The 12,339-nt window shown below is 39.5% G+C and overlaps 2 protein-coding genes across 2 annotated transcripts in view; both read left to right on the top strand.

Moving 5' to 3' along the window:
• Positions 1-12,339, top strand: part of LOC140728264 (secreted phosphoprotein 24-like) — a 42,195-nt gene that overhangs the window by 15,352 nt on the left and 14,504 nt on the right. The gene's annotated exons all lie outside the window — the stretch shown is intronic.
• On the top strand, positions 1,224-7,137 carry LOC140728265 (secreted phosphoprotein 24-like). Its single transcript, XM_073046758.1, has 10 exons — positions 1,224-1,371; positions 1,521-1,624; positions 2,311-2,439; positions 2,652-2,783; positions 2,898-2,942; positions 3,515-3,559; positions 4,371-4,415; positions 5,056-5,100; positions 6,685-6,729; positions 6,852-7,137. Exons 1-10 carry the CDS (start codon positions 1,320-1,322, stop codon positions 6,882-6,884), a joined length of 675 nt encoding a protein of 224 aa, XP_072902859.1. The 5' UTR covers positions 1,224-1,319; the 3' UTR covers positions 6,885-7,137.

Below are 12,339 nucleotides of genomic sequence, written 5' to 3'. Positions count from 1 at the left end.
CTGTGTTGGGCTCTGCTGGTACAAAGGAATCAACCTGCCAGAGAGGGAGAAAGGATGTTTGAACTCACAACAAGTGGATAGGATAGAATTTCTGGCATATTAGGAATGATATGAGACTGCAGTTAGGAAATTTTAGATTTCAAGACAATTTTCATTGGATCAGAAAAGGATTAATTTAATAGGAAGTTAATAGAACAATTCAGAAAGTTGTTGTGGTGAATGGAAATGATCAATTCCTAAGAACGAACAACAGGTTGTGAGGGCCATTTATTTAAACCTGTCACCTAGAGAGCGAGAGTGAAGTTCAGATTTCCAGCAACTGTGGGTATTTTGCTTTTCAAATGTTAGATGTGACATTTACATAAATTTCTTCATGTGGAGCAATTAGAACATTCATTGCACTGTTGTTTTAAAGATCTGTACACTTAAAAAAGGCAAAAAAGCAATGCAGGAATGAAATAATCCTAATAATGAATAAACCAGGCTACAGTGTGTTACGCTGTCAAATCTTGCTCCACCACTTTCTTCACTTTTCTACTACCTCCTCTCTTTACTTCCAGTCCAGGTGAGAGACTTAAACCAAAATATTGCCTGTCCATTTCCCGCCATAGATCCTGCCTGACTTGCTGAGTATGTTAGTTTAGATTTCTACCATCTGCAGTCTCCTGTGTCTCCAAAATTACATTAGAGCACATTACGGGCCTTCTGGCCAACAATGTTGAGTTAACCTTTTTAATTTCTTTATTTTCTATCTTCGATTTTTCAATCATCCAGTCACACGGACTCTCCCAACTGCTCACAAAACTCATTTACCTCTAATAATGTCATCAATATTACTGCAAATGTTGATAGAACATGAAAAACATACAAGATTTCTCTTAACATTCTTTGGATTTATCACTAAGATTTCTTGTAGCAGTGTGCTGGAAATTTCAGCACATTCCCGAAACACTGGAGGTAAATCATCACGGAATTTAGTTCAAGTGTTAAGTGAATTTGTACAAGTTTGAGAGGATTGTTTCTTCACCCCTGTAAATTTTATTATTTCATATTCCAAGAAATGAAACATAATCTCACTCAATTCTTCACCAAATCTAAACATGATGACGATACCGGGAGGAAGCTCTGCCCATAATTAGAGCCCACCTTTCATCTGGTTCCGGTGCCCACGGTCAGCGAGCTGAGCAAACACGAGTCAGTGTTTGAATGTGGTGGGGGTGCAGGATATAAAGACCAAAGGCAGCGCGGTGAAGGCAGATCAAGAGAGAGAGAAGCAGTTCCTTCACTGTGAGAAACTGGCTGATTCCACGCAAACCAGAATGAAAACTTTCCTGCTTGCCATTGCTGCTGTGCAGATCCTCTACTGCTCAGGTAAGTACTGGGGAGAACGGAAAACCAGAAAGCAGAATGTTGTTGGTACTGAAGTTGTTGGTTCAGTCAGCAATATTTTACCCAGGTGTGAGAAGAATTCACAGAGTTTTTTTGGGATACCTTGTATGACTTCCGCTCTCTCTCTGCAGGAGTGCCAAGCACTAAGGAAGCTCTGAGAGCCTCAGTTATAAAGCTGAATGAAATCACTGAGATCACCAACCTCTGTGGTATCACCAGGAGAGGTGTGACAAATGTAAGTGTGCCATTGGCTAATTGTGTTTCACAAACTATGGATATGTCTGAGTGCAGGGTAACTGTCCACTTAAGCCTACCCTAAGAGTAGTTTAACAACAACAAAAAATCAAAGGATAGATGATGTTTTGTAATAGGGAGAATAAGTTGCAACATTATGGGGATTTGATGAGAGAGAGAGTGGGATTGATGGGATTGGTCTGCTGGGAGCCCATATAACCTGAAGGGCTGATTAGCCTCAAACTGCATAATTCAAACTATGAGATAAATTTTAAGATAAGATGGAATCTAAGTATTCAACAGGAGCTGAATATTATATTGTGTATAGAATGGTCAGCTTTTTAATTCTTTATCAGTGTTTGAGTTGTGCAACTTTGATTGGACCAAAACTTTGGAATTAAGTTTGGAAGTTCAACCAATCTTTGATTTGGAAGTCACTAAAAGTTTTTCCAAATACGTTAGTTAATTTCCTCCAATAATTATGGATTCATGCAAATTGAGTATCCCTATCGTGATGGTTTAAGTGACAGTTTTACCATCGGGCAAAGTAATTCTCTTGTCCATTTTGGTTGATTGTTGTTGTAACCACTGGTTGGAATTAAAGTCTCTGTAACTCTGAGTTTTATCAGGCCAGTGGAAAAACACCAAAGGTAATAATTCACCAATTATCCTTCTCCCTTTCTTAAGACATACCGTACGGGTAAACTGTCCTACAGTGTGGATTTAACATTCTCTGTGAAAGAAACTGACTGCTCCAAGAATTCTGGACAAGAATTTGATGATCCCAGTTGTTCTTTCCGCCCTAAAAACATTGCGGTGAGTCCAGAGTTATATAAAATCTTGCAAGTCTGTGTATGTTTTAACATCAAAATACAGGCTTTAATTACAGCCTGGTTGATAGAAATGGCCATACATATGCAGTTATATCAAAGTAAAGGCTAAGAATTGAGTTAGATCATAATCATGTTGATTTATTGTCTTGCTTGGAATCCTGAATAATTTCCATTCCTTATGCTTCATTCTAACAGGGGAAAGGGTTTTGCAAAAGCCATGTGGAATTTTTTGCTGATAAGGTAGCTGACGTTGATGTGGAGTGTGACGGTCTGAAGACAGTTGACAGCGAGAGTGACTCGACAGAATCGAGTGAAACCAGTATTGAGGTAACAGCATTCATACAATTCAGGACAAAGGAATTTCTAACACAAGATCCTTTACTGAACATTTCATTGCTTATTTATGCTGAAGATCTAAAAATAAGTATCTTTATCTTACAGGCACAAAGCAAATCAAAAGAAAAATCACTTGAGGAAATCTCAGATGTGAGTATTAATCAGTAATTTATCAGATTTTTTTCTTGTTGATCTCAATTGTTCATGATGGGGTGATTATAATTGTTTGCAATGAAATATTAAGTTCTCCATTAGGAATAGTGGATAAGACAGCATGTTATCCTAGTCTGATGTGTAGGGAGGGGATCCTAATGTTAGATTTCAGTGTGTGATGAGTTTGTTCTCTGCTGAAGATGAACTGAGCATCAGCAGAACAGGACTACAGGAGAAGTGTCTGTCAAACTCTCATCACTGAGATTCACCAAGTACCAATCCTTCCATGGATTCAATAAAACAGATGGCAATGATGCCTATAGCAACTGTGGCAGGAATATCCATTCACTCTGCTCCTGACAGTTTTTTAAAATCAGTGTAGTATAGAGAGATTTTTCTTTGAAGCTTCTGCAATCTAACACTAATTCGTAGAATTATCATTCAGATATGTTAGGATTAATAACTAGCCATTGATAATTCAACATTCTGGTCTATTATTTGGTAATAATGTTTTAGATTTACTAAATATACCTTGTACTAATGATATAATTGTACATGTTTTTATATAGGTGAGAAGCAGATCAGAAGAAACTTCACCGGAAATATCTTCAAATGTAAGTTTAATTTAGGATTTGATATCCAGTTTCTCAATAAGATATGAAACCTAGGTTGATCTGTCAGAATAGAGTCTGAGGATCTTACGTCATTCTTGGCCTGTTCTAGATGGTGGGTGTGACAGACAGTGAGAACATTGAATATTAGCTTCTACCTCAAAGCATTTTCCTGTCGTAACACTGTAAGCTTTGATTCCCTTAAAATCAAACAATTCTTCCAATCCCTGTTTTGAACGAACTTGCGATTGAGACTCCCCAGCTCTCCGGGGTAGCGAATTCCAAAGATTCACCATTTGAGTTTCACCTCATTCCTCATTGACCAAGCTCTTATTTTGAGACTATGAGCCAGGGTCTCAACTCCTTAGATTAGTAAAAACCCTTTCCCTGATAAGCAATCAAGCCCTCTCATAATTCTGTTCACCTCTCATTCTTTTAACCTGTAATGAGTAGAGTCTATCACACTTAATCTCTCTTCATGTGGCAGATGTATTTTCATGGGTAGTATACTTGTATAACTTTGTTGTATCCTCTGTCTGAAGCATATCCTTCTTCAGGTAAGCAGACCAAAACCACACAGTCCTCACCAAGGCTCAATACAATTACAGTATTCTTTTTTTCAAGTCCTCTTGCAATAAAGATAATTTGTCTTCCCAATGGCCTGCTGCAGTTGCTGCTGTAATGCCCAGAGTGAACGAAGACTCCGTTATATTTCAATATTTAATACTTGTGCAAACTGGGAATTTTTCAGTTTATATGTTTTCAAAATTCCTCACTGCCCTGTACTAAATATATAAATATTATTTCCATACAGGAAGAAGACAAATCAAAAGAGACATCTCTTGAGGATTCAGTTGATGTGAGTATAAATGGAAAAAAAGGTGATCTTTTTGATCTTGATGCTAAGTAAATATGTTAAACATATTGGATTCAACTATGTCAGAGTAGACGGAGAAAGGGCCATTTAGACCATAAAATATAAGATATAGGAGCAGAATAAGGCCATTTGGCCATCTAGTCTGCACCGCTTTCTTTAGGTCAGTCTACTGAGATAGGTATTGCGATGTTTGATACCTGTGGGGAAGTTTGACTGAGGGGCTCCAATACAGAGAATGAGTTTGCTTCCCCTCAAGGATAAAGTATCGACAAGATTGGATGCTGGATACGAGGGCAAAGTCCGTAACAATCACCAATTACAGAGACCAAGTGATGGTGAAGATCAGCTTCAACACACCAATACCAATTAATTGGGTGAGAGTGACAATTTCCCCAAATTATCTACAGACCCCTCACACTTCACATTATCCAGGTGATATGATTATTTTTGCAGAATGTAGTTGTTCTGGTGAGCACTTCTCCACTGCAGTAATAAATTTAAAAAGGGGATATTTCTAGGTTTATAAATAATTGAATCTTTGAAGGGTTTGTTCTCAGGTTAAACTTCATAAACTTTCATAAATTAAAATGCTAAGCATATAAATATTGATCTTTTCATGCAGGTAATGAGCAAGTCAAAAGAGACATCAGTCGAGGAGTCTTCTGATGTAAGTCTAATCTTGGAATTTTTACCTATTGATTTTCGCCCATAATATACTGACGAAACTTAATTTGGGCAAACATAATTAAATGACTACGTAGACCAGGGAGAGCATGGCATATTAATGCACAAATTCTCTGTGGATGCCCTGAGGATGCCCATCATTAGCCTGAGTGTGAGTTTGTTCTTCACTAAATTTTGAAATAGAATTTGAAAGGACACTCTCTCCTGGGGACAATCATGGTCTGTGGATTGATATTTCTGGTAGTTTCATGAAAGGAGGATCCCCTCATTTAAATCACTGTAACTATTGGCTCTGAGTCTACAAGTGTATGGTGCAGGGAGATGTCAGCACTGAGGCTTTCCACTGGTCAGGTCAACCGTGGACTTTGTGTCCCAGCTGTCTATGTGGCACACAAGCTGGTACATAAGCCAAGGCAGTATGATATGGAGAGCAAGCTGTTGTCTATGTAGCAGGTTCACCCTCTCCATGTAGCTGATGAATCCAAAGGATGGCAGAGACTGATACAGGTTGGCACCAGTGGTGTTACAGGAGTTGCCAGTCAGCTTTGAACTCAACATAGGACTGCCTTAGGGACTGCAGATCCAGAGTTTTCCTTGTGGGTTATTCCGAAAGCCATTCCCATGGGTGGCTGTAGACGCAATGCAGTGGAGGTTTGAGATCAGAGTATTCATTCTCCAAGATGAACTGCTAACCACAGCTGATGAGCCCCATGTGCCTGAAGCAACTAGTTTTAAAGTTCCAGTAAACCATCTTTGCTCCTCCATCCTTCAGTAGCAACCGTTCCATTGGCTTAGTAACTAAGGTACACGTGGAGGCCTGGAGCTTGGTTTGATTGTCAGAGGCTATTTGAAATGTATGCTACTGGGAGCATTTAATAGGTAGTGGGAGATTATCCCCACTACAACGCTGCCTATAACAACCTTAAGCAATCAAAGTCAGCACAGTGGAGAACAAATGAAGGAATCAATCACCCCTGTTAGATTAATAGAACCATCGAGTAATACAATGCAGGAGCTGGTCCTCTGTCCAATTCATCTGTGCTGAACAAGTTTTCTACATTTGGCCCATATCTCTTAAATATCTTTCGTTATCTATGGACTGCCCAAATGCATTTTATATGTCACATTTCTACTGGCCATTCATGCCATAAAACCACCATCTTTATTTGAAAAAGTTGCCCCTCACCTCACTTTTGAATCTTCCCCCTTGTACTTTAAATCTATGTTCTCTCACTTTAGACTCCTCTACCCTGAGGAAATTACTTTGGCTATTCACCTTATCTATTCCTCTCCAAATTTTATTAACCTGTACAGTATTACATCTTCACCTACTTTCTTGTACTTCAGAGAATCAGCTCCTCACCTATCCAGCCTTTCCTTACGCAACAAACCCTCCAGTCTTGGTAATATCTTCACAATTCTTGTTTACATCTTCTTCAAGAAAGTGACATTCTTTGTAATTGAGTCCATTATGTTAATATTTTGCTGAAATTCAGATTAATTGTGAAGTGGTTTTTGATGTGGATCTATCACTGATATGCAAATCTGATTTTATCTTGTAAAACAGATGAAAAGCAAGTCAACAGAATTATCATCGGAGGAGCCTTCAAATGTAAGTATAAACTGAAACTTTGTGTCTGATATGATCATCCTTAAAACTAATGACAGAACATTGACATCAGAGTGAGTTCAGTCCAGCTGAAAATTACAAATCTGTTCATCTTTCCATTCCAGGAACAAAATGAGGACTCGCGATCCCGTCACTAACCATGAATGGAACTCCACAGAGTCTGAACTCAATGTGAACACAAGAAGACCTCATTCAGAATCTACAAGATGTTAACAATTATACTGAATTTACTGATTACAAGACTAAGGGGCCTGGAGTTCCTGATTGTAAATTTTATTGTAAATGGGAATTTGATTGTTTGTAAAATGTTCTGTCCTTTGTTGTATATTATTGTTTAATGTATTGTGGATCAAAATAAATTAATAAATACTGTATTGTATATTCTCAGAATTGCATCTGGAAGTTCTTTTGTTTTTTCACTGACCTACAGGAATTCATCCAGTTATTATGCTCAGGTTCACCCGTCCCTTGCTGATAGTGTATCTCCTTTGTCTGGTGGGACCTCCTGATGTGGGGCCACCTGCTGGTTCAGATGCTTTGTCTAGTGGACTTCCAGATATGGGATCTCCTGGTGATGTATCTCCTTTTTCTATTGGAATCTCCGGCTATGTTGCCTAATTTGCTGTCTTAATATTGGCATCAGGCACTGAACGAGATGCTGTGCATCCTGGACTGCTTATTCTAATTGCAGCAAGCCTGAAGTCTTTGGATTGTTTAATTTTGCCTTTTTTAATTTTGGTTAAAATCTCCAAAAGTTACATTTTGAAGGAAATGAGACCTTGGGGCCATTGAGACATTTTATACATAATTAGGAATGAGGTATCAATGAAATGAACATCTGCCTCATTGCAACAGCTCTTTTATAAACACAAGAAAGTCTGCAGATGCTGGAAATCGAAGCAACACACACAAAATGCTAGAGGAACTCAGCACGTCAGGCAGCATCTATGGAAAGAAATAAACTCTTTGTGTTTCGGGCCGGGACCCTTTTTCTGAACTAAAAAGGGATTGGGAAAATGCCAGAATAACAGCTGGGGAGGGGGGGAAGGAGGTGATAGGTGAAAGCAGGTGGATTGGAGAGGGAAGGGCTGGAGAGGAACAAATCTGATAGTACAGGAGTATGGACCATAGGGGTAAGGGAAGGCAGAGGGGACTAGGGGTGGGGTGTAATGTGTAACAGGCAGGTTAGAAGAGGTATGAGGCCAAAGATGGGAATTGAAAAAAAGCAGAGGGTGAGGGAAATTTTTTTCTCTTTTGTTCAATGGGTAAATATCCACAATTGTCCTGATGTGTGTACATCTTCAGGATCCTGTACCTCTTCCCCAATATCAGTAACTGAAGGACTGCATGAGTCAGATGATCAGGGTCTTTTTGAAGGATGCCACCTTCTTGAGGCCCTAACTCTTGAAGATATCCTTGGCAGTGTGGGAGATGTTCCTGTGATGGAGCTTTCTGGGCTTACAACTCTCCGTAGCCTCTTTCAATCCCGTGCTTTGGAACCTTCATACCAGGTGCCAATGCAACCATTTCAAAAGCTTGTCGTTCTACATCTGTAGAAATTCACAAGAATCTTTGGTGACATACCAAATCTGTTTAAACTGCTAAAGAATTACAGCTGCTGGAGTGTCTTCTTTGTGTAACACCCTGGGAAAGGTTTCACTACTAATGTCATGGTCTTTCTCTAGAAGCAGTGCTTGGCTTATGATTAGGGATAATGGGTGCTTTGGAATGTGAGCTGGGTCCTTTGTTCATCGGCAGGTGAAGAGAGAAGACACTGGACAGAACTGGTAGTGGGATTCAACCCAGTGGGGGTCCATGATTTGATGGAGCAAGTAGCCAATTTCGACTGTGGGTGGGTGAATATTTATGACCTTTGTAAGAGCTGAGCTGAAGGCACACACTCAGCGATCCAGGAGCAGCTTCTTCCCCTCTGCCATCCGATTCCTAAATGGACATTAAATCTTTGGACACTACCTCACTGTTTTTTTAATATGCAGTATTTCTGTTTTTGCACATTTTTAAAATCTATTCAATATATGTAATTGGTTTACTTGTCTATTTATTATTTTTTCTCTCTGCTAGATTATGTACTGCATTGAACTGCTGCTGCTAAGTTAACAAATTTCACGTCACACGCCGGTGATAATAAACCTGATTCTGATACTTGTGCACATTTGACTGTTTAATTATAACGGGCCCTTTTTGATTTTTTTCTTTCTTTTCTTAACTAACCCTTTAGTTAAGATTCATAAATATAATTCATTTAATCGTATGCAGTGTGCTGTCTGTTATTTCTTGGCCCTGAGTTGTAACAGGGTAGCAAATTACGCAGCATCCACACAAACCAGCATTTGGGGTGGGATAGCAGTCTCAGTCTCGCAGGTTTGTTGGGACAGGAGTGTGTATTCCCTAGACTCACACAGCCAAGGAAACCAGTGAGATTTCAATTGTAATTGCATCAAAGTGCTGGGACCAAGATAGATCCTTCTAGTTGTTGACACTCAGGAACTTGAAACTGCTCACCTTTTCCAACAGTAACCCCTCAGTGAGGACTGGTGTGTATTCTCACGCTTCCCCGTTCTGAAGTTAACTATTGGTTCCTTGATCTTGATGACTCTGAATGAGAGTTTGTTGTTGCCGCATCATTTAATGATCTGATCTATCACAGAGTCATTGAGTCACAGAAAAGTACAGCACAGAAACAGGCCCTTCAACCTATCTAAACCGCATTGAACCATTTAAACTGCCTACTCCCATCGACCAGCATCTGGACCATAGTCCTCCATACTCCAGCCTATCCAAATTTCTCTTGAATGTTGAAGTCGAACTTGCATGTTTCATTTGTGCTGGAAGCTCGGTCCACACTCTCATGACCCTCTGAGTGAAAAAGTTGCCCGCATGTTCACCTTCAACTTTTCACCTTTCACCCTTAACCCATGACCTCTGGTTGTTGTCATTGGAAAAAGCCTGCTTGCACTTCCCCCCTTGATACCCCTCATAAATTTGTACACCTCTATCAAATCTCCTCTCAATCTTCCACATGCCAAGAAATAAAGTCCTAATGTATTCAATCTTTCCTTATAGCTCAGGTCTTCCAGACCCAGCAACATCCTTGTAACTTTTCTCTGTCCTCTGTCAACCTTATTTACATCTTTCCTGTAGGTAGATGACAAAAACTGCACACATTACTACAAATACAGCCTCACTAGTGTCTTATACAACTTCAACATAACATCCCATCTCCTTTACTCAATACTTTGATTTATGAAGGCCATTGTGCCAAAAGCTTTCTTTATGACCCCATCTACCTGTAATGTTACTTTCAATGAATTATGGATCTGTATTCCCAGATCCCATTGTTCTACTGCACACCTCAGGGCCCTACCATTCACTGTGTAAGGCCTACCCTGTTTGGTCCTACCAAAGTGCAACATCTCACACTTGTCAATATCATTTCTATAGACTCAGTGTCCATCTCCTGATTAAATATTGACACAAAAAATTATTTAAGATCTCCCCATCTCTTGTGGCTCCACTCATGAATTACCATTCTGACTTTCCAGTTTTGTCCCTTGTAAATCCTTTTGCTCTTAACGTATCTATGGCATCCCTTAGGATTCTCCTTCACCTTGTAAGCTAGGGCAAACTCATGCCTTCTTTTAGCCCTTCTGATTTCTTTCTTCAATGTTCTCTTTCATTTCTTATACCCCATTAGTACCCCATGTGTTCCTACCTGCCTACAACTGCTATGCACCCCCTTTTTTCGTGTGGGGTCCTGGATAATGGTGAGAGAAAATAGAGGCCTGCCATTGTATAAGAGACCATTGTACGTGTAGATCTGTACAGACTTTGGGGAACACCACTGCAAATGCCTGTCTACCCAAAAAAACTCTGCTCCTCCTGACTCTGCTCCTGTCCTTACTCAGGCTCTGCTACTTTCATTCCATTTGCTTTAGTTCTGATGACAAGTTCGCTCTGGCTGCTTTATCAGGCACTCATCGAAAGTTCATTGAAGCACCTCCAGCACATTGTTTGACGAAAAATCTCAATCATTGATCAGTTGTAATTTGCTTCTCACAATCAATGCAAACTGCTTGACTTATCCATTGGAATGATGAATAATCTTGCGGAACACGCACTAACAGCTGGAAAAACTCATCAGGTCAAGCAGCATCTATGCAGATGTTTACCCGGAAGGCACTGTTTTCTTCCGTCACGTTGGTACTCAAAGGTGTCAGAATCAAGTCATTAAGTGGCACAGATCGGGAAAAGCAATCTGTGAATTTTTTAAATGCAGAAGAAATGTTTTGTCTTGTCTCAGGTATAGAAAATGTCTAGAGTGATTTGAATAGGGTTCATTCTTAATTGAAATAATGTGTCAATATGATTGAAAGAGAAGAGTTCACTTCATGAAGATATAAAAGCATGAGGTAAAGTATGGCCATTGTGGAGTCAAGATACAATTTCTCAAGCATTGCTGTAACCTGAAACTGCCTTGCTAGAAGGCAGGAACTGATTGAACAACTTACAGCTTTATGAAAGATGCAGATGGATTTCATCGATGTTGTTACATAAAGGTGTCAAAATCAAGTGATTAGTTGGCACAGATCAGCCACAATGTTACTGAATATTCAAGGCCCATTCAGGATCAGAATCAGATTTATTATCACTGAAATAGGTCATGAAATTTGTTGTTTTGTGGCAGCAGTACAGAACAATACATAAAATATTACTATAAATTACAGTAGGAAATATAAAAATAAATATGTAGTTCAAAAAGAGAGCAAAAAGTGTGATAGTGTTTATGGGCTCACGATCCATTCTGAAATCTGATGGCTGAGAGAACAAAACTGTTTAAGCATTGCCTTTTGATATGTCCTTGATGGTGGGAAGTCTGGTGGCCTTGATGGAGATGTAGATGGTGATGCTCTCCCTTTCCACTACTCAATAAGGAATGGTATGTGTGTTCTCCCAACTTCCCCTTCCTGAAATCCACAGTAAATTCCTTGGTCTTGCTGATACTGAGTGCATAGTTTTTGTTGTGACACCACCCAACTAGCTGCTGTCTTGCTGTCGTATGCCTCTTTGTCACCATCTGAGATTCTGCCAACGGCAGTTGTGTCATTGGTGAATAGATGGCATTCTGGGCTCCCCAGGTCCAATCCACCTTGCATAATGCATAGAGGGTAAACTTGCTCATACCTACTTAGTTTCCTCTGCAAATGCCAATCACCAAAGCTTTCTTGGCATGCTATCATCCTTTGAAAGCAGGGTCTACAGTACCTCATACAGCTGCATTATTGACAGAAACTTTGCTTCAATGAGCAACATGAAAATGGAACACCAGCCACAACTAATGAACTTTATCATCAAAAGGGTTAACTTAAATGTACTACCCAGTAAAAATTGGGGATAAATGGAGTTCTCACAAGATAACAGGATTCAAATCTTCCTGCTTTTACAGAAGCCTGAAGGCATACACTCAGCTATTCAGGAATAACTTCTCCCCTGCCATCCAATTTCTAAATGGATATTAAAATGGATATTTTATATATACACTTAATGTAACTCAATTTTTTCTCTATATTTATT

This window comes from Hemitrygon akajei, chromosome 5 (assembly GCF_048418815.1).
Source record: "Hemitrygon akajei chromosome 5, sHemAka1.3, whole genome shotgun sequence".
Lineage (NCBI taxonomy): Eukaryota > Metazoa > Chordata > Chondrichthyes > Myliobatiformes > Dasyatidae > Hemitrygon > Hemitrygon akajei.
This window is presented reverse-complemented; position numbering and strand designations above follow the sequence as displayed.